The following is a 25,935-nucleotide window of genomic DNA, read 5'->3' on the forward strand; positions in this document are numbered from 1 at the left end:
AAAGTTAAAGACACACTCTTCCAGTGTAAACAAAATGGTAAGACCCTGTCTGCAGTGGGCATACATTTTTTGACTCCTCAAAGATTATTTTTGAGGAATCAAAGTGGTGGTTGAAAAATGTGGTTCAGGAAATGCCAGGGTCCATTCCATGATTCAAGTAGAGCTAGCTTCCCCAGGAGCAGAGGGAGATCTCTAATGAAACGCACTGTCCATCCAACAGAGGAGGCCCATAGAACTAGGGTTCTCAGATAGACCGTATCAGTTCTCCTGAAAGGAGGACTGATTGCCCACCTCTGGAGGCAGTCATGGGTCACTTATCCCTGCAGCAGAGATCCTGGCTAGACATTACAAAAGATACCTGGGTGCAGATGATTATTTCCAGAAGTTATATAATTCCCTTTTCTCTTCCTGATGTTTTGTCCAGTCAGAAGAAAACAACAGCTCTAGAAATAAAAATGCTGGTAGGAAAAAGAGTCATCCAAGACATCTTCTCAGACCAGAAGGGATCCAGAACTTACTAAAGATTCTTTTTAGTGCCAAAAAAAAACAGAGGACTGGAGACCAATTTTGGATCGCAGCAATCTGAACAAATCAGTTCAGCATACCAAGTTCCAGATGGTCATGGTACAGTTCATATTGCCTTACCTGCAGAAGAATGATTAGATGTGCTGAACAGATCTAAGGATGTGTGCTATCACAGAAAAATCAACAGATGATCCAGGAGTTATCTATGGTTCCATCTAGGAGTCAGTCATTACCAATTTGGAGCACTGGCCTTTGGTCTCATCACAGCCCCCAGGGTGTTCACCAAATGCATGTCAGTAATAGCAGCTCACCTGAGACTGCAGGGATTCTGGGTGTTTTGTATGTAGATGACTGTCTTCTAACCACTTCGATCAGGCATCTTCTAGTAGCTCTAGACTATGCACTCCAGATTTGTTCCACTCCAGGAATTACAGTCATCCACAAAAATTCTTAACTGGAACCATGTCAAATGTGAGAATTCATAGTGGCCTTATTCAACACAACATCAATGACAATGACAGCCTCTCTCCCCTTGCCAAGAGTACAAACTATTCATTTCCAAGTCAAGAAAATAATTTAAAACTCATCTCTGTCAGCCTGACTGATTTTACAAACCTTGGGATCGATGTCCACAGTGATAGTTCTTATTCCATTAGCACGATACCATATGAGAATTATTCGATGGACATTAAAAAACAAGTGGTCCATTCTACCTTTGGTGGGGAATTCACTCAGATCAAATACTATAAGGTTGTCTATTCATCCTCCCTCAGCCCAAGGCCTTAGTAACGACAGACATTTCCCAGATCAGGTGGGAGGGGGGCATTTCTTGGGAAAGACTGTTCAAGGCATATGGTCCCTCAAAGAAGCCAACATGCATATCAATGTACTGGAAATGAGAGCAGTACTCCTTGCATTGCAGGCATTCTAAGACTCTCTCCCTTCCGGGACTATTACAGTTCAGACAATATGTCAGTAGTATGGTACATCAACAAACAAGGAGGAACCAGATCTTACCCCTTATGTCGAGAAGCTATGAGAGTATGGCAATGAGCGATCTCTTAAAAATTGATTTCTGCTAGCAATACACATACTGAGGAAATCCATCATGATAGCAGACAAGTTGAGCAGGTCCATTTTGTTACTACATGAGTGGTCTCTCAACAACAGAATGGCAGAAGAGATTTCCCACCAATAGGGCCAGCTGTGCTGCAACCTGTTTGCATCTCTCATCAAAAACAAGTGCAGCAGGTTCTTTGCCCTAATCCCCCCACTGGGGGAGTCACCAAGAGATGATCTTCTCCACGATTGGCCCTCCGGTTTCCTTTACACCTACCCTCCATCACCTCCTATTAACAAGTTTCTTCAGAAGGAAACTCTATTAAAGAACACAGTCATCCTCATTGCCTCTTATCGGCCTCATCAAATTTCGTTTCCCTTCCTTTGACCTCATCTAGTTTATCCATATTATATTCTGGATCCAATTCCAGACCTTCTGTTTCTCCCAACAAACCTGATTTATGTGGCTATTTTGGCCCTAAATTTGACCGCACATTTTTTCCAATCCCATTGATAGCTAGACAACCCAAGCTCTCTTTCCCACTACATCACATTCATTTGCCTTTCCACATATCTTCCACTAGAAAGATTTACAAGAGCAAATGGAAAAAGGTTTGCTTTTTGGGCACAGGAGTAAGACATTGATCCATTTTCAGCACCAATACCTAAAATTCTTCAATTCCTGGCCTCTGTTTTTAATGATAGAGCTAGTCCCTCAATGTTTAAGTTTCAATTAGCTGCCATTTCCAATTTTCATATTGGAGATGACAATTCCACATTGGCTTCTTCACATCTCTGTAAAGCATTCACAAAAGGAACCTTTCTACTCAAACCACCCTTTAAAGATCCTACTCCACCGTGGGATGCGAATTGAATGTTACAGGCCCTGACCCATTTGAACTGGCTACAAAATGTGATTTGAAATATTTGATTTGGAAAACTATATTTCTGGTAGCCATAACATCATCTAGAAGAGTTTGGGACCTTTGAGCTTTATCCTCTAAGCCTGCCTATTTAATATTTCGTAAGGATAGGGTGTTCTTAAGAATCAGTCTATCCTTTCTTCCTAAAGTGGTGTCAGGCTCTAACATTAATCACTCTATTAACCTCCCTCTTTCCAAATGTTTTATTTGTTGCTCAATTGTCACTAAATGCAAACAAGAGAGATAGGTATTGTGAGAGGATGTAACATGCTGTAAAAAATGCATTTATTGTAATGCTGTGCCTTACTGCACTTGCTATTAATTCAGAGGATCATCAGACTGAATTTATTTAGTCATTCTTTGTTGACTGGGTTAGTCCAATTAGGCTAGCAGCCTTTTTTTCAGGGGAGACCCAAGGTGGTATTTGTACTACTAGGGAAAATGCACTCTTTTACATCTATCTGAGCTAGCACCAACTCAGGCAGATGGGTGCTCATTTTTAATGTCTCACCCAAAGGACGACACTCAGGAATAAAGCACCCCTTCTTATGTGCACTGCAGTGTCAGCAAATGATTTGCCCACCTTGGGAATAGAGCCCATGGCTTTCTGCATTAGAGATGAGTATGCTATCTGTTATGCCACTGATACTGATGAATGAATGAATGAAGGAAGGAATGAATTGTCTAGCCCAGCTCTTGTAAACAGCTTTGTTTTGTCATAATCCTAAATTAATTCTGACATATGGTTCCATGTTTCTTTATAAAGATCTGAATAATCATTCACCCGCTGTTCTCATAAGATGAAGGCAGCAGGTTTCATGTACTGTTCTCAATTTCTATATTTCTTTCATTTAAACAAATGTCAAATAAATGAATAAATTAAATTTACCATTAACAAATCCTTATCACAAAGCTCTGCCGACTAGTTTCCAAAGCTTTAACATGTCCTAAAGATATTGGAATAAAATAGGTATGAGTGTCTGCTCAGTCTTCAGTTTGAGACATGACCAAATGAACATCTGTATTAACAGAAGAAAAAGGAAGTGTTGTTTAAATGAATATGGTCAGTTCATGGCCATCCATAAATTAACTTTCGTTGAAAGTTGCATTTCCATAGTGGGTTTGCATAGCTGTCTTTTACATGATAATATGAAATTCTTCCACATCTTATCATGGGAGGAAAGTTCATGATCTTAACATTTTCATCTTTCTGTTACAGGTCACTGAGACAAGGACAGGTCCACTGGGTTGCATTAGCTATGACAATTTGGACTCCGTAAGCTCTGTCTTGTTGAAAAGCCCAGAGAGCAAACTACATTTACAAGGTAAGAGATGTCTGAAAACTGGAATAAACTACATGTCAGCTTAATGTTTTGATAATATCACTGAGTTTTTTTTAGAGTGATATTAGATATTTACTGTGTCTAATAAAATTTCATAATCTGTCAAGAACATAATTTTCACAAAGCCTGGAAAATTCTTGGATGTGTCCCAAATATATATATATATATATATATATATATATATATATATATATATATATATATATATATTTTAAAAAAAAAAAAAATATATATATATATATATATATATATATATATATATATATATATATATATATATATATATATATATATATATATATATATATATATATATATATATATATATATATGCACCATTAAGATTCTTACGCTGGTTAAACCATTCGGAACTAGTTCACTACTTATGTATCCTTAACATACTCTATATCATATTTACTCCATACAGTCTCAGCTGGACACAGATGTAAAGCTGACTCCTGTCAATAACTACACCACACCTCTGACATAGTAGTAGCATGTCCTATACTATTTCTTACCAATCATGAGTGGACAGAAAAGAAGCTTCCAGAAGTTGGGAGAAAATATAAAGTTTAACTGGTAATAGTTTGGCACTGTGTCCAGTGACTCTGGAACTAGATTGCAAAGTCATTCTATGACTATTTTAGCTACTATGATTGTTCATCTTTCTGTATTCTAGAATGAGCTTTGGCAGGTAGAGCGGTATATTACTGTTATTGCATTATTACTGATAGGAAATTCTTTACATTTTGAGAATGTGTGTGTTTATTCTACATATAGCCATGCACCATAATTACGCAGACTATAAATGACTATTTCTCCAGTTTTGCTGACAAATATTTAGTAAATACTCCTTTGTCTTCAAAGAAGTCTGACACACAGAAGCCCTGACAGATAATAGAACAGTTTCTTAGATTGTGCCAAAAAGAGATGTGTTAATCATTGTTCCTTTATTTTTGCTGCCCCAGTTCAAGTACATGACAGATTTTTTGTTCTCTAGTAGAATTGTGAGACTCAGTATTCTGCGACCCAAAACACTGAATACTTAACCTGAAGTCAGATAAAATGCGGTTTTTGCATGGTCGCAACCCCACCCTCTTTACCCCATTACTTAACCCAAGTACTGATGTTCCTTAAGTAAGAGGGAATTCTCTGAGATATAGCACTTTGAGGCTTAGTGGATAGTTCCTCCTAATTGCTCTTAAACAATTATAGAGCAAGGAGTACCTTTATCCTCCTCAAACTTGCAATTGAAATCCATCTCCTGCTACTTGCATAGTCCAAGTATGACATCACAGATTAGATTCCAAAGAGAAAAGCGTTAACAAACAATGTTTACAGTGGTTGTGCTCATCATGGATTAGGTTTTATTCCATTACTGTAGTTTGCTTTTTTATAGTTCACAAGCATTAGCAAACCATGTTTACAGTGGTTGTGCTCATCTTGGAATAGGTTTTATTCCATTACTGCAGTTTGTTTTTCTATAGTTCACATTTTCCATCTTTTAACACCGCATCGCAGGTAAAGAAATTGACATACGTTCTTTTCGTCTGGTATATGATTTCTATGTCAGTAATAGGGTAGATGCAAGCCACCTTTGAATGGATTTTTGTGCTTGTATGCTACGGTGAAAGACAACAATGTCAGTGTTTGAGATATCAAAGAACAAATGTGCTCTTTTTTTGGTCTTATGTCGCCAGCCATAACTGCTGCTGTAAAATGCCATTTTCTCATTAATGCAGTATAGTTCAGACATGAAATGTGTTGATAGACATAAACACTGTTGCTTTCCATCACAGCTTCATCATTTGTAAGCCTGATATGCTGTGCCCTCCTTAAAAGTGCACATGGTTTGAAGCACAAGCTTTTTAAGTGTTGTGACTCAAGCAGGTGGTTGTTACTCTGTAGAAAGCCTTTGCTTTTATAATCTCCTCCGCAGATCTGTAATTAATACACAAGTGTGTTTTGAATTTAAAAAATACCTGAATTATTTCTTGTTCTGCAGTTTCACTTAAGAAAATAAGAGTTGTAGTTGCTGTACAATGCCATGCATTTGCAACATGTCAATGCAAGCCTTTTGGAGTATTATCTTTCCATTTAGTTAAAGCCTTTCGACAGCAGACATTGTCATACAATACCACTAAATAAACAAGGCTTCTCTGACAGGCTCACTGAATATTTGGGTCAATAATTCCAACAGTATCTACATGTAGTAGAGTTTTTCTGTTACTGACTGAAATCAAACTTGCTTTAAATTCATGTGCTTGGAAACAGTTCAGAAAACAGTTTCTCAAGTACACTTAAATCCTAAAGAAATGTGCTCAGGCTAAAAGTAATTTTATGCAATCATGCAAGTTAACAAAAAAGTAATGTTTTTAAGGAGTACAAGTCTCCTGCACTACAATATGTGTGTCTGTGTGTGTGGGGGGGTGCCCCATGCCCCATGCCCCATACCCCATTTATGTTTTATTCCCAAATCGGTGTCAATCCAATGTAGATAAGTATTGATCATTTAAAACAGAACAAATATTGGTTCACCCTGTATGAGATATTGTAGTCTTAGAGCACAGAACGTTATGCTCATTTAAGCCTACAGTCCCTTATATTTTTTAGAATGGTAGATATGTTTTTAATGCATTTGTCTATTTATTTGAATTGATACCCCAAGTGTGTCACAGTTTGATGGTAAACATTAATTTAAAACTGTTCTTCCCCCCTCACCAGCATATGCATATGAACAAGCAAGTATTTTGATTTAATTTGATATTTTGAGAATTCAACACATAATAAATAATCATCAGAAAATACATATAGCTGTACCTAGAATTGGAATAACTCCACAGATTGTTGTTATGAAGTTACTAGTAAAACAATGAGAATGTATATATTTATTTGTTTGTTTGTTGACAAGGATAGCTCACTGATTTCAGCAAACCATTTTTCGGCTCAAGTCCGACGTATGCAATGACTACAATTTTAACCATAGCCAATGAATAAATTTATATATCCTATTGTAATGGCACGTATATTACATGCTCTCAGTATTTACTTACAGATAAGTAGATGTTTGTTGCACAGAATGATGTGACAACATTCATTGTTTGTAAATCTCAATAATGTCAGATGCCTATAAATAACACAAATGGAATCTTAACTTGCATTACTTCTGCCACAGTATTTTTTTCACCATCAAAGTTCAAAGAGAATTTCTTTACATTTTACTCGTATCAGAGCAGTTATGATTTAATGAAAGCTGTCAAATCAAAGCAGTGAAAATTATAGCTTTCTTCTGAAATATGCAATAAAGTGAAGGAAGAAGTAAAGAAACCGTATATCAAATATGACTTGTACCAGATAAGACTGCAGGAAAGCAAATGTTCTTCTGAACAGAAATTCTTAAGTTTACTTGCTCTTTTTGAATCAGTATATCAAAGATTTTTGAAGCACAATTTTTATCAGTATTTGTAGATACCCCTAATGAAAACTTTTGGTGTTATCACTGTAACTTTATGGATTATTTTCAGTGCACTTACAAATCCTGTATTAGTTGTGTACCAAGTATAAAGGGTATCTAGAAATTATAAAAAAAAAAAAAAAAAGTGATTGCATACCTAGGCTGATAAATCATGTGTATATGTTGTGTGTGTGTGTGTGTGTGTGTGTGTGTGTGTGTGTGTGTGTGTGTGTGTGTGTGTATGTTTGTGTGTGTGTAAATGAATGCTATTATCATGGTTGTTTTGAAGTAAAAATGTAAAGTAAAACTATTTGTGAAAGTAAACTTATTTGTGTTATAGAATAAATGACAGCTAATCCTTCATCCTTCAGTCATTTCATAACCTGTGCAGCATGTGTCACTACAAAGTTTTGAATTTCTGTCAGATATACTCTTGTATGATATTTCCAAAGACATTCTTATAAGCAGAGCTGGTATATAGTTTGATCTGTAGTCCTGAAAAATGTTTAGGATAAGTACAAGTAAGTGCATATCTGGATTCAGGAAGTGATTGAGGGTTGATATAATAGAGGTTAGGGATTGGTATTTACCTTATAGACACAAGATACAAGGTTTGATTCTGACCTTTGGTCACTGTCTGGTTATTGGCTAGGCAGGTAAAGGTCTGCAAACGGTTTGCTTGGTACTTACTCATGAAAGTATGAAAAATAAAACTGGTCCCATTTTGATTTTTGATGCTCCCCATATAGCAATATATACATGAATCACATATCTCAGTGCTAAAATATTTGTTCTTACATTATTCAGAATTTATCACATTTACCAGTGACACTTGAAATAATAAACATTTCATAATCATATGGATTATTCCCTGTTGTTCCTATTTATCTATATGCTTTGAACCCTGGTTTGCACTCTACATTTAACTTGCTTGACTTAAGAGGTATGGCAAGTGAGCGCAGATGTTTACGTTAATAAAAAACAGTTGAGCTTCATCCTATATTCATTTGCTTTAGTTTCATTAATCCTGTCTCTCAGACAATATTACCCATAGAAAGTTAATAGAAGAACAAGTCAGCTCGGCAGAAGCAGTTGGAATAGGAGGCATTATAAACTTATCAGACTATGAGTTATCTACTGCGCAGGTTGTATTGCTAAATAAGGGTTTAAAATTCATACCTAGTTCAGTTGACACTATTACTGAAGCCTTGATAGATTTAAAAATCTTTATGAGGAATCTTGGCTTAAAGTTGATTTTTAAGGATCCACAAGGGTTTGGTAGGTCAGTATGTAAAAAGTCAAGTGTCTTTCTTCCTAATAGCTGCCCCATTGTATCTGCCTTCCATGATGTGGTTGAACGAGAACTTAGAGAGTTGTATAGTACTGGAATTAAAAATAAAAAGTACAATTTATCACTGGAGAAAAAAGAAAGTACTCAGAGAATTGGAGGCTAACCAAGATGTAATTATCAAGGAAGCTATAATAATTATGAATAAAGATAGATATAATGTCTCTTTTTATGAATTTTTATCTGATGTTAATACATTTTGAAGAATTATCTTCATGGATGTAAAAAAGTGTATAACGCATGTTAATAGGTTAATTTTTAAAATGCAAATAGAAAATGATGTAACTATTGATTTGTTTAATTTTTTATGGTTCCATGTCCGATAATACCACAATTTTATGGTTTACCAAAATTCACAAATCTCTGACCCACCCACCAATGAGACCTTTTGTCTTAGGAAGTGGGTAGATCACTGAGTCTATTTCCATTTACATGCAAACTATTTTAAGTATATATCTTCCTTTTTGTCAAAACTTTATAAAGGACACGGGTGACTTTTTAACTAAGTTTTTACGAGTGGTATTGTACTAATTCTGAAACTGATTTTTTACTTGTTACCTTAGACATTAATTCATTCTTTACTGTAATACCTAATGACTACGGTGTTAATGCCATATGCAACTTCCTTTGTGTTGTCATAGGTATGTTAGCTAGAGAAGTGAAAAATATTTGCCAGCTTTTGAAGGTTGTTTTGACTAAGAAAATTTTTATCTTTGATAATCAACCATATTTGCAAGTTGCTGGTGCTGCCATGGCTAAAACCTATGCAAATTTAGTTTTTAATTAATGGAAATGTGAGTTTATTTTTTAGTAATAGAAATGATTTAAGTAGTAACATCTTGATGTATAAACGTTTTGTTGATGACTGTTTCTTAATTTGGAAAGGGGGTGAGTAAAGTGTCAACAAATATGTTGGATATCTGAACAGCACAACAGGTTTTTTAAAGTTGAAGATGACTTATTCAGCAGAAAGCATTACTTTTTTTGGATGTAAAAATTAATAAGAATATGAATCTATTAGATACTGGTGTCTAGAGAAAACAAGTGCATACTAATTGCTGTATACATAGAAAAAGTATGCGTGGGCCGAATATATTTGATGGGGTCATGAGAGGTCAGTTTACTCGAGTCTGTATGCTTAACACAAATGAACTGAAATGTAAAGAACAGATGTAGTTAATGGCTATGGAATTTCAGGAAAGAGGATATAATTCAGATGTTATAGAGGATATAATGAATGAGGTACTTAATAGTCAGGGCACCATAGCTAAACTATTTTTTCAAGAAAAAGGGAGTCAGCAACTGAGTACTAATATGGTTAAACATAATGATAGAATCAGGTATATAACCACATACAATTTAAGCACGGGGGAAGACACCAGTATCTAATAGATTCATATTCTTATTAATTTTTACATCCAAAAAAGTAATATAATAGCTTTTCTCTCTCTATATGTATGAAATTAATACTTGTATTAACAACAATAACAATTCAATTTTGTTCAATTTGTTATAAATGTTCATTATGCATATATATTTTTTTTTTTTCTCTATATTTTTTTTTTTTTTTGCTGATGTGAAGAGAATAATAAATAAATATTGGAACATCTTAAGGGCTATGCCTGACCTGCAGCAGCTATTGGATAATAGACCCAGGTTTAGATATAAGAACTGCAAAAATCTAAAATATTACGTTACAGAGAGTTTAGGGCCACTGGTAATGATAGAATAACTAATAAACTTGGGACCTCCCCCTGTTTAAATTCCAGTTGCTATATGAACATTGTGAGCTAATAGTGATACATTCATTCATCCAGTAACAAAAAGAACTTACACCTTTCACTATTATATTACATGTCGTACCACACATATTGTATATCTCGCAACTTACGTCAAGTGTTCTTGTTTCTATGTTGGGAAGTGTAGTCGGAAACTTAGAGAATGTATCACTGAGCATAAGTCAGACATACGCAAGAATATTCAAACAAATGCAAGCATATCTTGGATACTGACTCTAGTCATGTATATAAGTTTAGAGCTATACACATGGTGCATAAGCATATTGTGGGGGGGGGTCATGAACAATATTTTAGAGAATAGCAAATATAGCTGGATACTTAGTTTAAGAGCTGATTTAAAAACTGTCTTGAGTAGTGCTGTTAGTATAAAACATGTTTTGGGCAGAAAACAAATGCAGTTTCATTAATTTTGCTTGCCTTATGGAATGTTTTAACACTGAAGAAGGGTTATTACCCAAAATATTTGTTTTTGCTAAACAGTTTGGTGTTTTTAAGTCGGAGGTACTCGTGTTTGTTGCTCCAGTTTCCTCCCATATTCAAATGGCATGCAATAGGTGGATTGGACACTCTAAATTGGTAGTAAGTGTGAATGTGCATGCATATGTGTGATGTGGAAGAACTACCATGGCAGGGCTAGCCACCCAGCCATGTAGACCTTGGCTGTACAATATTGTCACTGTTGAAGTGACACCCCAACGCCATGTGCAAAAATTGGAAAGTGGGTTGTGGATGGCTGGATGGAAAAGCATAGTAAAAATATTTATAGGTTCATAGGTAGGTACTAGGCGATTGGCCCTAGGGCCTATATAAGCCTAGCCAAATAGTACCCTGGCTTTTGCCAACTAAGAAAATTATTTTCCTGTGCCCCTGTCAAGCAGAGCCACAGAAGTGATCCCCGGGGTGAATTTCCTATCTCCTATCTAATCATCAAGATTTTTCTTGAAATTTGCTAATGAGCAGCTTTGTTTGATATAGATAGGTAGTTTGTTCCAGAGTATGGGAAGTCTCTGGGACAAGAATCTATCCCTCCAACATGTTCTGTTTATTGTGGTGACAAGGTTTACATCCCTAGAGTGTGTAGCTCGAAGGGATTGGAATTTCTTTACGTGGAGCATGTCCAACAGCTCTGGGTTTGACATAGCTTTGTATGTTAGGCAATGATCGCCTCTGAGTAGGCGATACGTGACAGAGTAAACCTGGAGTTTTTTGAGAAAGTCTGTGTAGGGCATCTGTTTGAGGCCAGTAATCCTCTTTGTGAGGTATGTCTGCAGCCTTTCCAGTTGTTGTAGATGTCTTGTGAGGTACATACCAAAAGGGGCGCTGTACTCTATAATGGGTCTAATGAGTGATGAGTAGAGGGGAACAATGACCTCTTTTTTCCTGGATGAGAAACCTTTTGTGATGAGGTGTGTCATGTAGAAGGATTTCCTGACTACTGTGGCAATGTAATTATCAAAGGAGAGACTACTGTCCACCTGTGTCCCAAGGTCTCTTATCACACTTTCGGTGTTAAGTAGACTACCGCCTATGTGGTAGTTCATGGGTACAGAGTTTTTACCAAACGGGATGACAATGCACTTTTTGGCATTGAGCTTGAGGCCATGGCTTTGACACCAGGCATCTGTCTCAGTGAGGCCCTTTTGTAGGATAGGATGTCCACATCATTAGGGGAATAAGTGTTCAGATTTCTTCTTGAACATCATGTCAGCTCAGGTGTGTTAAATATTTACCGCCTTATTAAATCCAGTAGTTTTCATGAACACAATCATTTCTCTCCTGCATAAGTTGCAAGATACTCAAATCTCCCCATTGTTGTTTGTCCTAGAAACTTTTTCTGTGAACAATTTCAAATTTCCTTGGTCCTCATATAGCAGTTTGCCTAGGACAGGCATTAATTAAGTGTTCTTTTCTAAAGTTATAAGGTTGCTAAACCTAGTAACATTGTTGCATTGCAACATAGTAGAGTCACTGATTGAAGGATGTAACCATACTTATTGCTTTATTTAAGGAACAATTGTGACATATACAGCACAGGCTGGATTCAAATATGGCGTACTCCATTTTACCTGAATATTTTTATTTTGTTTATGTATTTATTTAATGGTCCTTTTTTGACCAGGCTAGTCCCACTGGGCTAGTAGACTCCTTTTAAGGAAGACACTGAAGTGGTATTCATACTACTGGTGAAAATTTGTCCAGGGAATTGGGGAACTTGCCCTACTCGTTTTGTGAGTGAGATGATCCTGTTATACATTCACAATATCTACTCCATTCTGGGTGCAGTGGTGACTCGGCGAAGCAGGAAGAAAAGGAAAGGGAAGCACAGCAACATGGATGTGATGATTTTGAGATGTTAAACTGAGAGGAGCCTTTGGAAGATATGTTGAAAGAAGCAGGGAAGGCAGTTGAGCCTTCTAGGGAGTCTGTTGATGTTTTAGAGAGAAGGTAGTAGCACCTTCACCACAGTTCTTTAATGTAGAGTCAACAAAGGAGAAATAGGGGAAGACAGTAAAGTCTTCCAATCGAGTGGATAGGAATGCAATTTGGATGTGGATATCATTGTACAAGAAGATATAAGATTTTTAACAGAAAAAGAAAGCTTTATAGACTGAGCTGTTATTGGGAAACATGATTATTTGGAATTTTGGAAAGGATACATGTTCAGGAATAGCATTGCTTTGTAACGCAACATTTAAAATTTTGGATGTGACATCGGTTATAGTGGGAAGGGTTACAATTCTTGATATATATAGAGATGGAATAAACAGGTATATAGAGTTATTTCAGTGTATGCCTAAACTGCATGCAAGGAAAGAAAATATGTTTCAAAAAATGTTATAATATGTTAACATAAACACGGATATAAGAATGACATGAGATTTTAATTGCAATATAAGAAAGAAAAAAGAAAAAAAAGAAAAATAACGATGTCAAAGATATTAAAAGTTATTAGGTGTGGGAAAATAAATAACTGGAAAACTAATAAATGGACATATAAGAAAGGAGAACATAAAATGTATATATATATATATATATGGTTCTATTTTGGTGTGCTTGTGTTGTGTGTGTGGTTTGTGGAATGGGGATGTGTTTTGTTTTAATTGTTATGGTTATGTGTGGTTTCGTGTTTATGGACTTGTCGGTGATGTGGTTGTCGGTGTTGTGTGGTTTCGACTATATATATATATATATATATATATATATATATGACATTCAAAATTATTGATATTCTTAAAGAAGGGATAATAAAAGCATTTTTTCTGATCATTTAGCTATTTGGATACATATAAAAGGAGAAGAAGGATATATATATATATATATATATATATATATATATATATATATATATATAGCTAGGAAAAGGAATAAAAAGATTGAATGAAAATAAATGCAGTGAAACAGGGAACTTTATGATAAATGACCTTGGGGATGATCATACAAAAATAAGAGGGTTTTATACAGATTGGTCAGAATAGTGGCTAGCATTTAAAGAATACTGTAAAAATGTTATGTAGACAAATAGACAGAAGGTGATTAATGAAGAGGATTTATAAAATTTGGAAACAAATAATAGAGAGTATAATATTAGAGAATGAAATACATGTGTTAAAAATTGGATTTATAAACAGGATATATCTTGTAAGATAAAAAAGAGGAAGTGGCTCCATGTATAGACCAGATTATAAAAGAAGAAAATAGTATATAATGAGAGACATGAAATATAAAGAAGGTTTGATATAGACTAAGCAAGAAAAAATAGGATAATAGTAAAGTAATACATAAAGAAGATGTTTAGTAAAAATATGGAAATGGAAAAGGGGTATTGGAAGGTTAAAATATGAAAGAGCAAGACAGATATTTACAGAAGGAAATAAGTTTAGAAGAATTAGCAAGATAGTATCTATGATCAACATAAATTCAGCAACAGGATGTGATAGAATGGAATAGAATACTTAATGCATAGATGTATGTTAATAGAAAACAAGAAATATTTATTTTCTATTACTTAATGAATGGTTACATGAAGGATTCAAATACAAAGAATTCTTAAAGAAATAATTAGGCTTATACAGAAAAAAAGAGATAAAAATGATATACAGAACTGGAAAACAGTAGTCATCAATAATATAGATTATATTTTTTATGAAAATAACGCAGAAAAGTAAAAAAATATATATAATATACAGTAGTAAGGGAAGAAGTAGTCGAACTGTTATTAGTTAAAGAAATAATAGATGATTAGAAATGAAGAAGTTAAAATTATATGTGACATAAGTAAAATATTTGACACCATACAGCATGACACTTTATAGAATATATTATCCTATAAATTAAGTAATATGATAAAATGTATGTCTGACAGCTTATGAACAATATGATATCCAAATTTTGGTGAATGTATGTTGAAGTGAGGGGATTAAAGTAGAAACAGGAATAAGGCAAGGATGCCCATTAGTAGTATAATGTTTACTTTAGTAATGAATGTTATATCATGTCTTATCAGTAGGCAAAAAAAAGCATTACGTTATGTTACGAAGGAAGGAATTATATTTCCTGTCATGTTATCTTATGCTGATGATATTATAGTAGTTGCAAAAAATATAGAGGGAAGGATGAGATCTTTAACCAATATGAATGAATATCTGGGAAAAGTAGGTTTACAACTGAATAAACATTAGAGTAAATGGTGTAATAGTAGATATTATATGTGCTAATGGGACTATTTCAGATTTGGGTATAAATTTTCGTAAATGAGATATAAAGTAACAACATAGGAAAAAAATAATCTTACATGTAATTTTTGGAAAATATATAAATTATCTTATGTAAAGAAAGTATATTTAATAAATTCAGTATTAATATCAAGAACTATTTACTTAGGGATATTCAGTCTACCACTAGAATATGAAAAAGATGTATAATATATATTTTTTATATGGGAATCTTGTTTTTAAAGAGGAAAGAGGACTATGATAGATAAATCCTATAGTTTTTCTGTCATCTTTAAATTTGTATAAGTTAATTAAATGGATGAAAGAAAATGATAAGGGATTAGTTACAAATATAATAGAAAAATATAAAGAGGAATGGCAAATGCTTCAGATATTTAAAATAATTACAGGATGTTGACATTAAATTAAGATATAGCAAGAAAACACTTTATTATGGAAATCTAATGTGATACAACAGAGAGAGAGAGAGAGAGAGAATGTTATGGTATAAAATATTATGTTTAAATTGTATAATATTTATCCATAGAAATATTTGGAAGTATAAAATGTTAAGGCTATAAAGGCAAGAATGAAAATATGTAAAAGATGTTTGAATGCCTAGACTTTCTGTGGAGACTGATGATAAAGAAATTACCTGTAAAAGATGATAATCTATATAAAAAGAAGGAAGAATGAGTATGCCATTTTTCTAAAGAATCTGAAACAATTGAACATGTTTTTTTAATGTAAGAGAAGGAAGGGAATAGGCAAATGATGGGGTAAATCAACAGAAATTAATCATTCTGAACAAATGAGAAAAGTGGAGGAGGTTTATATGGATAATATTGAATATTTGTATTACAAGGACAAAAATATCAAATATCTAAAGGAAGCAACTAAAACGTGTAATTTAATATTGATTATACGAAAACAGAGATTGAAAGAAGTATTTTTCACTGGAAAATGGGATTTGTTGCCCATGCTGGAAAAAATAAGATGTTGGTTGTGGAAATTGGAGTAGGGGTCAGACAGTCAGCAAAAGCATTAATATGTAAAAAAAAAAAAAGTATTTATATATATATATATATATATATATATATATATATATATATATATATATAATAATGGAAATAATGTAAGTAATGTATATATTTTTATTATAATGTAAATAAATATGAAATAAAGGACCTCTTTCTATTTTCAGTAGGTGCAGTAGTATACTTCATATCCACCTGAGCTACCACCAACTCAGGCAGATGAGCCATGGTTTAACATCTCATCTGAAGGATGGCATACTCAGGAGTGCAGCAGCCCTCTTATACTGCACTGCGGTGTCAGGAATCCATCTACCTGGTGTGGGAATAGAACCCACAGCCTTCTGCACTAAAGGCAAATGTGCTTTAGCTTGCACCACTGACACTGATAACTTTATCACATTATTCTGATTTCAAGCAATTAAAAAACAGATTTCATCTTGATGGTGACGGCAATTATTTCCAGTAAATTATTGCTCTGAATATAATATTATTAACATGCATTTCAACTGCTATGATTTGGGCACAACAACATGATTGTGCCCTTCATATTTAGCCTTGATACTCTTAAATTTGCCGAAGTTCCTCATAATGTCAGACCTGTTTATAAGTACATTCTTAAATAAATAATAAAAAAATAACTAAGCCTATAGAATGTTTTCCTTTAACTAGCTATATAGTATACAGTATGTAAAGACCTTTTGCTGTAGAAAACAGGATCCTGCTCCTTTTTCTGACCCTGTAGTATGACTTTACATTGCAGTTCTCTGTTTTTAATACTCAGAGGTTGAAAGGTATGATTGCCTTTGTGATGATATGGGCAAGTGCCAGCATAGCCAGCTGGAGTTTTGTAAGGAATGATATGCCTTTTGAATATTGAACCAATTTATTCAAGATATTTGTGTTACAAATGTATTAGAACTGTGTGTCATTTGTATATCAAACTAATTTGTACAGATGCTTGTGCTGAAAATGTATTTGTGAGCTTAGTTTGTGTTATTTGTGTTAAAATGTATCAACAGTGCACCCTGTTGGAATTTATTTTCATTTGTTTACTGGGATGGTCAGACTGGACATGGGTCCTTTTTCAGTGGAGGCCCAGGGAGGAAAATAGGTCTACTTTATGTGCTCGAAGTCCGAGAATATCGAATACGATATTCTCAACACGAGTACACCGAAAGCGCAAAACATTGAAAATGTAAACAGAAATCTCCGTAGGTGGAGATTTCCATTTACTTCAATGTAGTGCAATCTCGGAGTTGGTATATTTAAGTAACGGGGGTGTGGGGGTACAGGGGGGCTTGCCCCCCTGCCTACACTGGTTTAAATTCTTTTTGTTTGTGTATTTTTTTTTTTGGACTTCGATTGTTTAATAGTTGGATGCATATGCATTCGCGCTATTAAGCTTTCGAGGTCCTAAAGTAGACCCGGAGAATAACTCCACATTAACATTTACATAGACAATAATCAATGATTAACACATTATAGAATAACAGTATAACATAACAGTACGATTTTGACTTTACAGTGATCCCATGGCATACGTGGTAAATTATTCCACAATCACCTGGTTTGCCACTTTCACAGAAATAAAGTAAAGACAGGTACATATAGTAATCCAGGGATGACAAAGTAGCCTGGCAAACAGATAGTTTAGTATAAGGCTTAACATCATAAGATGTCATGTACAAGTTTTGTCTTCAGTTTATAGACAATGTTAGTTACACATGGCATTATAGTGCAGATTAGTATGAGGCATGACATTATATAATGTAACTAATATCTATTTCTTTCAACAGGTACTGGTATTGCACTTCTGGATCTGCAAGTTAGTAAACTGCTGGAGTAAAACAGCTGATTAAAATAGTAGGATGGAATGAAGGGGGTGGTATGTTAATGGATTGGGGGGTGTTAGCATTAAACTGGGCTGTTGCATTCGCAGATCCAAGAGTTCAAGTGGGTTTTTAGGGATTTTTTTAAATTCATTTGTGGAGGACATGGCTGTGATGAGAGGGGGAAGTTTATTCCACTGTTTGGCTATTATGTTAGAATAGAGGGATGAGCTAGTGGCATTGTTATCTTTAGATACTTGGAGGAGTAGATTGTTGTTAGAGCGGAGTTTCTGGAGGAGGAGTAAGGTATTATCAGGTTTTGATGAGAAGGGTTTTTTGGGGATGATATATAATCTTTTGTGACAGGAGTAGTTAATTTATATAGAAGTAGGTGAGGAAGTTCCAACCATTTGAGCTGTTTGAGTGCTAGACAGTGGTGGGATCTATAGGAGTTTCTGGTAGCGAATATGGCAATTTTATTATAACAGGATTGTAGTTTCATTAATTCTGATATCCTAAGGTTGCTGAGTATTGGGGAGGCGTATAGTAGTGTGGAGATAAGATGTTTATGGGCAATTATGGCCCTAGTAGTGTTTGTTAGGAACTATTTGTTCTTGTGTAGGAAGCCTAGTTTTTTTATGGACCTTTTTATGGTGAGAGAGATATGGGTGTCATACCTCATGTTACAGTCAATCACAACCCCAAGTAGATTTGTGTGGGTATCAGGAGATATGATGGTTTTGTTATGGGACTGGATGTTAAAAGAGAGGTTGGGATTGTTATGTTGTGTGGGTTGGAAAATGATAAGTTTTGTTTTGTTTGCATGAAAAGAACTATACATGTATTACTGCAGCTGAATTAAATGTACCAACTAGCTTATTTTAAGAACAATAAGAGAAATGTAAATGAGCTATTACACCATTAAAACTGTACCCCACAGTACTGAATAGGACTGGAGATGCTAGGTCTGGAAAAAAGCCTTTGTACATTAGCTCAGTAAAATGAGGGGAAGTCCCAGACACTGCCATAAACATTTAGATGTGTATTGTAATCGTCTATGCTAAATTCTTGTCTCAGCTTCAAAGGGGAATACTGCGAGAACCTATAGTCAGGTGACCAGATGAGGTCACTCTGCCAGCCATCTTGGAAATTATATTTTAGATATTACAAAGAGAAATCTCAGAGTATTGAGAACTCTGTTTGGGGCCTGACTAGAAAGACTGCTCATGTATTTCATCTTGTCTTGCCCAAGTAAGTTATTAGGAAACAGTAAATTATCTTACATTCAGTCAGGAATATAGTGAAGCTTATTTCAGAGTGTGTTTTTCTTTATTTGTACGAGTCTGTCCTTCAAGGTTAATTTCAACATTTTCTGTGATTTGAACTCTGTGGTTTACTTTAAATATATATTCGATATGTTCATGCTCTTTTATTATTTATTATTAAATATATTTAAAACTTTTATTGTGGCTGGTCCTTGTAGAAAGTATCTAACCTTTGAGAGTAGTTATATTCATTTGGTGACACTGTGTGGGCCACTCCAGAAGGTCTACCTTTCTTGATCAACTGCTGTCATTTGTATTAATATTAACTTTACTCAGCAATATTGGATACCCTTTTAAGAGGCTTAAAGTAACTGACTGGTGGCAGTGAATTTATCTTATAGTCTAGACAAAGTTGGTAGAGCAGGTAATCTTTGCCAGTGTGTGTGTGTGTGTGTGTGTGTGTGTGTGTGTGTGTGTGTGTGTGTGTGTGTGTGTGTGTGTGTGTGTGTGTGTGTGTGTGTGTGTGTGTGTGTGTGTGAAAATTAAATCTTAAATTGTGTGTCAGCTACTTGGGGCAGGGAAGGAAGCATTGGATTCACAGAGAAGGTGCTGGAGGACTTGGCTTGTACACGCAGCTGAGGAGCTAACACTACAGCTATACCAGTGGGGAGTCTTACTGTAGACCTGGAGGGAGACATATATAGAGAAATCCATATCCAGGGCTGAGTGTGTTCCCTGTGTGCTCTTAAAGGAAACTGTACTTGATGCAGGGAGGTCTGCATCTGGAAATACTGAATGAATCCATTTGTATTCCAATTTCACATCCTCCTCTAGTGTCAGTGGTGAGGATTCAGGCTCCTTGATTACTGGCCCAGCGAGGGGACGTCACATATTGGTGGCAGTGGTGGCCATCACAGCCTTTCAGACCTAGATGTGAAAATCATTGAACATGATGACAGTATCTTGCAAATGAAGAATATGGCAAGCTCACTTTGCACTTTACATCTATGAAGAGTGTTTGGTCTAATAAAATTGGTACAGAAATATGTGTCCAGTATACAGGCCTCTATTGTTCCCATTTCAGTTCTCCACATGCTGAGTTTTCATCAGCTGATGAATGACATGGAGCAGGCCATCACTGGTTCCCCTTTCTTTGGGAAGGAACATCATTTTATTCTCTGTTATTCTGCCTAAAATTTAGAGATGCAGTTCTTTTCACTGCATGGTGACTTTCAAAAGTTCCTTTCTCAGAACTGCAGCTTGGTAGATAATATTTTGGGTAGATTTCCTTTCAGTTACAGACAGAGAGATGTTGATTCAGAGATATTTTGTTTGACTTCAAGAGTTATTCAAACAGTCTCTGATTTACTAAGCATGATTTCCAAGACTAGATTATTTTAAATGACCACTGCTAGTATTTGTTTTCAATGCTGTAAAAGAGATGACCCCTTTCTAACATTTGTAAAGCTTGAGACACACTACCAAAGCCAGCTAACAGTTTCTGTTTTTCATTACAAAAACAAAGAGAACATAGAAAAAAATGTCAGTATGTTTTGCTTTAGAAACTTTTTTTAGGATTTGTTTAATAACTCATATGCTTTACTAGGTTAAGACTTTCTCCTTTAGTCTAATGAACCATTCTGAGGTTTCATTCTACATTATCACATTTGTCCAAAACTGATAAAAATGAATTTTGTATTTATTAGTATGGATGTTAATAGTACCTTGACATGCCTCAGACTGTTGCAGTTATGAAAGCAGAAAAGCAAAAAAAATATATATATATACAGTTAGATATGACAAGTCAATAAAAAGGCATGCATAGCACATTCCTTTTTATAATACAGTTTCAGACATAATATGTTTAGACAAATAAATGATCATTATGTTTTCTTAGTATCCTCTTTCTGTTTTTGCTAGATTATTTAAAACATTAATATAGATCATCATTTTCATCTGTGAATTGTTTGATACTAAACTGATGAGGACTATTCGGAACTATTTATATTCAGATGGAATCTTTTTTAAGGTAATGAATACATTAATATTATCAGGTAGTATACAGCAAATGGTCAAACAAGTCAAATAATATGGCTCCTTGTGTGGTGTACTGCTGGCAACAAATAGCTATTTACTTTGCCTTTGCATAATGCATACACTGACATGTACCCGAATCATTACATGGGCTCGGCTAACTTTTGTTACAGACAACTTCACTACCTTGACGGTAATCTGCTGGCAGCTGCATAATCATTACTTTTTCCATGATCTTTTCTTTCCTTTCCTTGATATATGTAGACCCTGGAATTAAGTAAGTGGTATCAGAGATTCCTCTACAGGATAGCTGGGTAGCATCCCATTCTCAAGAAACCACTAACAGGAAAATATTCCCTGACCATTTATTATCGTGTTTACTCATGCACTGATGGACAATGATAAAGTTGCCCACAAATATAAATGCATTACATCCTTTTTAATGATATATGTTGAATGACAGTCACAACCAATGGCCAGTGTATATAACAATATGTATAAGATCCACTCCAAAGGCCTTAGTAAAAGGTAACGCTCTTCACTTCAGGCATATTAGAACCACAGAAAGGGAATGGAGACAGGGCAATTGCATCACTTAGTACTGTAAAAGTTCTGTTATTAAACATTGCTATGATAACTGCAAGAAAACAAATCACACCAGAATGGGGGATTATTGAAGAAGTTGTGCTCTGGAATTAGTGAGATGTCAAATTAGTAATAGGATGTAGAACGCAGTAATTGATGAATTAATTGGAGTCAAAACACAGAGTCAAAATACATCAGCTGTAAATTCAGTTTTTATTTAATATTGTAGTAGAAACAAAAATGGAATGAGCTAACTGCAAACTTAAGTTTTTTCATTATCTAAATATTTTTAGAATGCGGAACATCTTACTTCATTTATAAACCTAAATAATGCATTAAGTCCCTAGCATTAAAATGAGATGTGTGGAAAAATGTACACAATATGGACCTGTGGTCATAACTAATGTACTAAACACGGAAACATCAATCTTGAGAGAGTGTCTAGTTACAGATGATGCATCCTGCCTTTACTGAAAATTAATTTTATGTACCTTAGACACTGCATTTGGGAAATGCATGTTAAATTATCAAGTATCTAATATTCTGCAGTAAGTAAATTCACATATTTCTTTTAATAAACAGATTTGCAGTCTTTTGAATGTATATTCTGCTTGAGCTCTTCTGTCCTTGACAATGATGGATAACCCAGATTTTCCAAGATTTTTGCATTTACCCAGAGCACTGTTAATTTTCAGACAGAAAGAAAACATATGGCAAGACCAATTTTACTAAAGAAAAGTCATTATTTTGAAAGCAAACTGATTCATTTATATGCAAGACACATAAAACGGCTAACAAAGGAATGCTGGTGATTCACATTTCTGGAAGTAATAAAAAAAAATATCTGTTTCTATAATTATTAATGGTCTATATAGCTGAATCAGCATGAAGGCACATATAAAGCCCTAACTATGAATCAGCTGACCCACGTCAGGCTAACAGCACAGGCAGCTACTGGAGGAGAAGCGGAATGATGAAAGCTGAAGTCCTACTATGGCCTGGGACTCCACAGGCTATGCAGCTTACAAGCCGGGCAGGCCCATTTGAGTACATAGCAGATGGAGGCATAGAACTACATCACAAAGGCCCACTGCATTTGAACCTTATGGATTTGACTGGGTGTGCGCACATGAGGTTAGGACATCTTCAGAAAATTCTAGTTTCACATCACATAAATGATTGCTCTCAATCCTGGCTAGCTCAGCTCTCACCCAGACAAGGAATAATCAGACTGTCTCAAACAATGGAAACAGATGAGTTCTTATGGAGAATTAAGGCAGGGCTCACTGGTAGGATGACAAGACATTATTATTATTATTATTATTATTATTATTATTATAATAATAATAATAATAATTAGTAGTAGTAGTATTAAAGACCTCTCGATGGTCGACCACTGATATTGTATATAGTGCCCTGCATTCTTCTTTATATTTTAGATTTTAATGATTGCTAAAACAAAATTAGGTATGGAATCTATAAATTATGACTGAAATTTTCATGCTTTATATCTCTTAAATACTTACTGCAAGAAACTGGATTTCTGTTTTTATATCTAAAATGTTTACAGCAAACCAAGTCACTTTTATTTACTTATTTATTGAAAATCTATGTGAACAAAAACATTTCAGCCACGTCGTAATCCACAGGTACAAAACGTACAGCACAGAGGAGCAAAGAATATAAACGTAGTTAAATGAAAATGCATTGTAAGTGCTTTGGAATAGTCTTAGAATAATCGCGATAATAACTACTATCACTATATTCAGCCATTTTGGGTTTCAAACACATAATTACTAACAATACAGCTGTTACCATCAAATCACACCTAATTAAAGCAGGACTTGTTCAGTATTGACACAGGATGCACAAGCCCTCCAGAAAATGTCATTTAAGGATGAGAACATGGAAAAGTGGCAAAACAAACTGGGAATAGACTGCCAGCAGTTGCAAAAAAGATTAAGAAGAAAGATGGATATCCACATGCTTGAGCCATAATGTCAACAAGCTTTATAGTAACAGGAAAAGATTTTTACCAAAACTAGGAATGATAATTCCCAGAATGTTAAAGCCCGTGTTACTGAAATAAACAAAAACTCATGAGCTTAATAAAATCTACCAAAGCCAAACATAGGCTAAAATAGCTACCCAAGGCAAAGACAATCACAAGGCTTTTTTTTTTTTTTTTTTTTTTTTAGCTTGTTAGTAATCTCAAAAGCACAGCACAGCAGTGCCTTAAGATGATTGGGAACAATATTACCTACACTAAGGCTGAAGATATAGCAAACCTACTGGCTGATAAATTTAGCACTAATTTTACCCCTATCTCCCCTCCATCTGCATATCAAGATATACCAGAAACAGGCTCGCCTCTAGCTATCACACAAGACCAAGTCCAAAATGTGCAAAATGTACTGCATCAATGGGTCTTGACAATATCAGCAGATGCATCTTAAATAACATGAAGCACGATTTAGCCATGACCCCAACAGCACTTTTATTCCCCTGCATAAGTGAGGACCTTCTACAGATCCAGGCAGTTATACACCCATAGCTCTGACCAGCCTCATATGCAAAGCCATGCAGAGACTTTTCATGGAATTTATGAATAAAGACATATGGAATCTCCAAACACTGCAACCGTCCCAATTTGGATTTGTTAATGACACAACATGCTTATTAAACCTTGTAGATTTTTTTCTGAAAAGGTTATCAAAGCAATAAATGAAGATAAAATGGCATACACCACATACCTGGACCTGGTCAAGGCTTTTGATAAAATCCCCCACTCAAGCATAGTAGAAAAACTAAATAAACTAAGAATAACCCCCTAAATCACCTGCTGGATTGCCATCTGGCACAGGAGATCAAAATAGGGGAAATGGGGGAAGCTACCTTGACAAGGACACCAATCACCAGTGGAGTTCCCTCAGCGTTTTGTGCTAGGACCTTTTCTGTTTGGCATCTACTTCTCTGAAGCAAAAGCCAGTATGAAATGCCTATGGCTGACTACGTTTGCAGAGAACTGTAAGCTGGGAGTAGTTATTGACTTCCTAAATGACATAACCATCCTGCAGGAAGGTTTTTTCTAAAGACATAACTGGTGCCAGAATCATGGACTGAAATGCCAAATAAATGTATTATTGTATCCATTGGGAATTCACTTACTCCAGGGAACTACCACATTGACAATATGCCCCTAAGATTTGACACCATTGTTTGGGATTTGTAAACTTATCTTGAGTGTGACTTAACTTTCGACCAACAAATGTCCACTGTTGTAAGAAAGTCATTCTATATTGCAGAACTTATAAGCAATCAGATTGCATCTAGATCTAGAGATGTCATTATCCCCCTTTTACTCAGCCCTCATTAGTCTGTCATTCAGTATAATGCTCCCATTAGCATGAATTTCTCTTGAAACATGCAACAACTGGAAACACCTGCAGTGAAACTGTACTAAAAGGATGGAAGGCCTAAACAATGTGACCTACATGGTTAGACTCCAAGTTATGTCACTATACTTGATATGCTACAGACTACAAAGCAGAGACCTGTGTCTGGCATACAGGGCATACTCAGACCAAATAGCAATGGACCTACTGCACATCAACAAATTACATTGCATCAGAAATACTCTGTCCGTGGATGTAAGCCACTTCTGCAGCATGAACAGAATAGTTTGGAGTCGCAGGCATATCTCGCAGAGGATACCACAGCTAATACTGAAAGTTCCTAATACTGAATTTTCAGTATGAGACATTCTGTATCCTGCAGCATAGAAATAAAATACAGACACAACCATCATCTCTACACCTTCAAAAACCAAAACAACACACACACGCACACCAACAAAACCCTAGAAATTTATGTCTAAGGGGGGGTGGGGTCTGAACCCCCACACCCCCACTAATTATATATATATCGACTCTGAGGTTGCACTACTATTAAAAAAAAAAAAAACTACAATAACTTGCCCTACACTTCCATTGCAAACATTCAAACTCATACCCAGGAGAAAC

General features: G+C 35.2%; 1 protein-coding gene across 4 annotated transcripts in view; it reads left to right on the forward strand.

Annotated features, from left to right (window-relative positions):
- The window catches only part of BRINP1 (BMP/retinoic acid inducible neural specific 1), a 1,471,690-nt gene that overhangs the window by 973,532 nt on the left and 472,223 nt on the right, over positions 1 to 25,935 (forward strand). For all 4 annotated transcript variants that reach the window (XM_044058041.1, XM_044058038.1, XM_044058040.1 and 1 more), the window contains exon 5: positions 3,727 to 3,832. In XM_044058041.1, coding sequence (XP_043913976.1) covers positions 3,727 to 3,832 — 106 coding nt within the window. The remainder of the gene's footprint in view (positions 1 to 3,726; positions 3,833 to 25,935) is intronic.

Source organism: Protopterus annectens, chromosome 16.part0 (assembly GCF_019279795.1).
Source record: "Protopterus annectens isolate FY-2018-M chromosome 16.part0, PAN1.0, whole genome shotgun sequence".
Taxonomy (NCBI): domain Eukaryota; kingdom Metazoa; phylum Chordata; order Ceratodontiformes; family Protopteridae; genus Protopterus; species Protopterus annectens.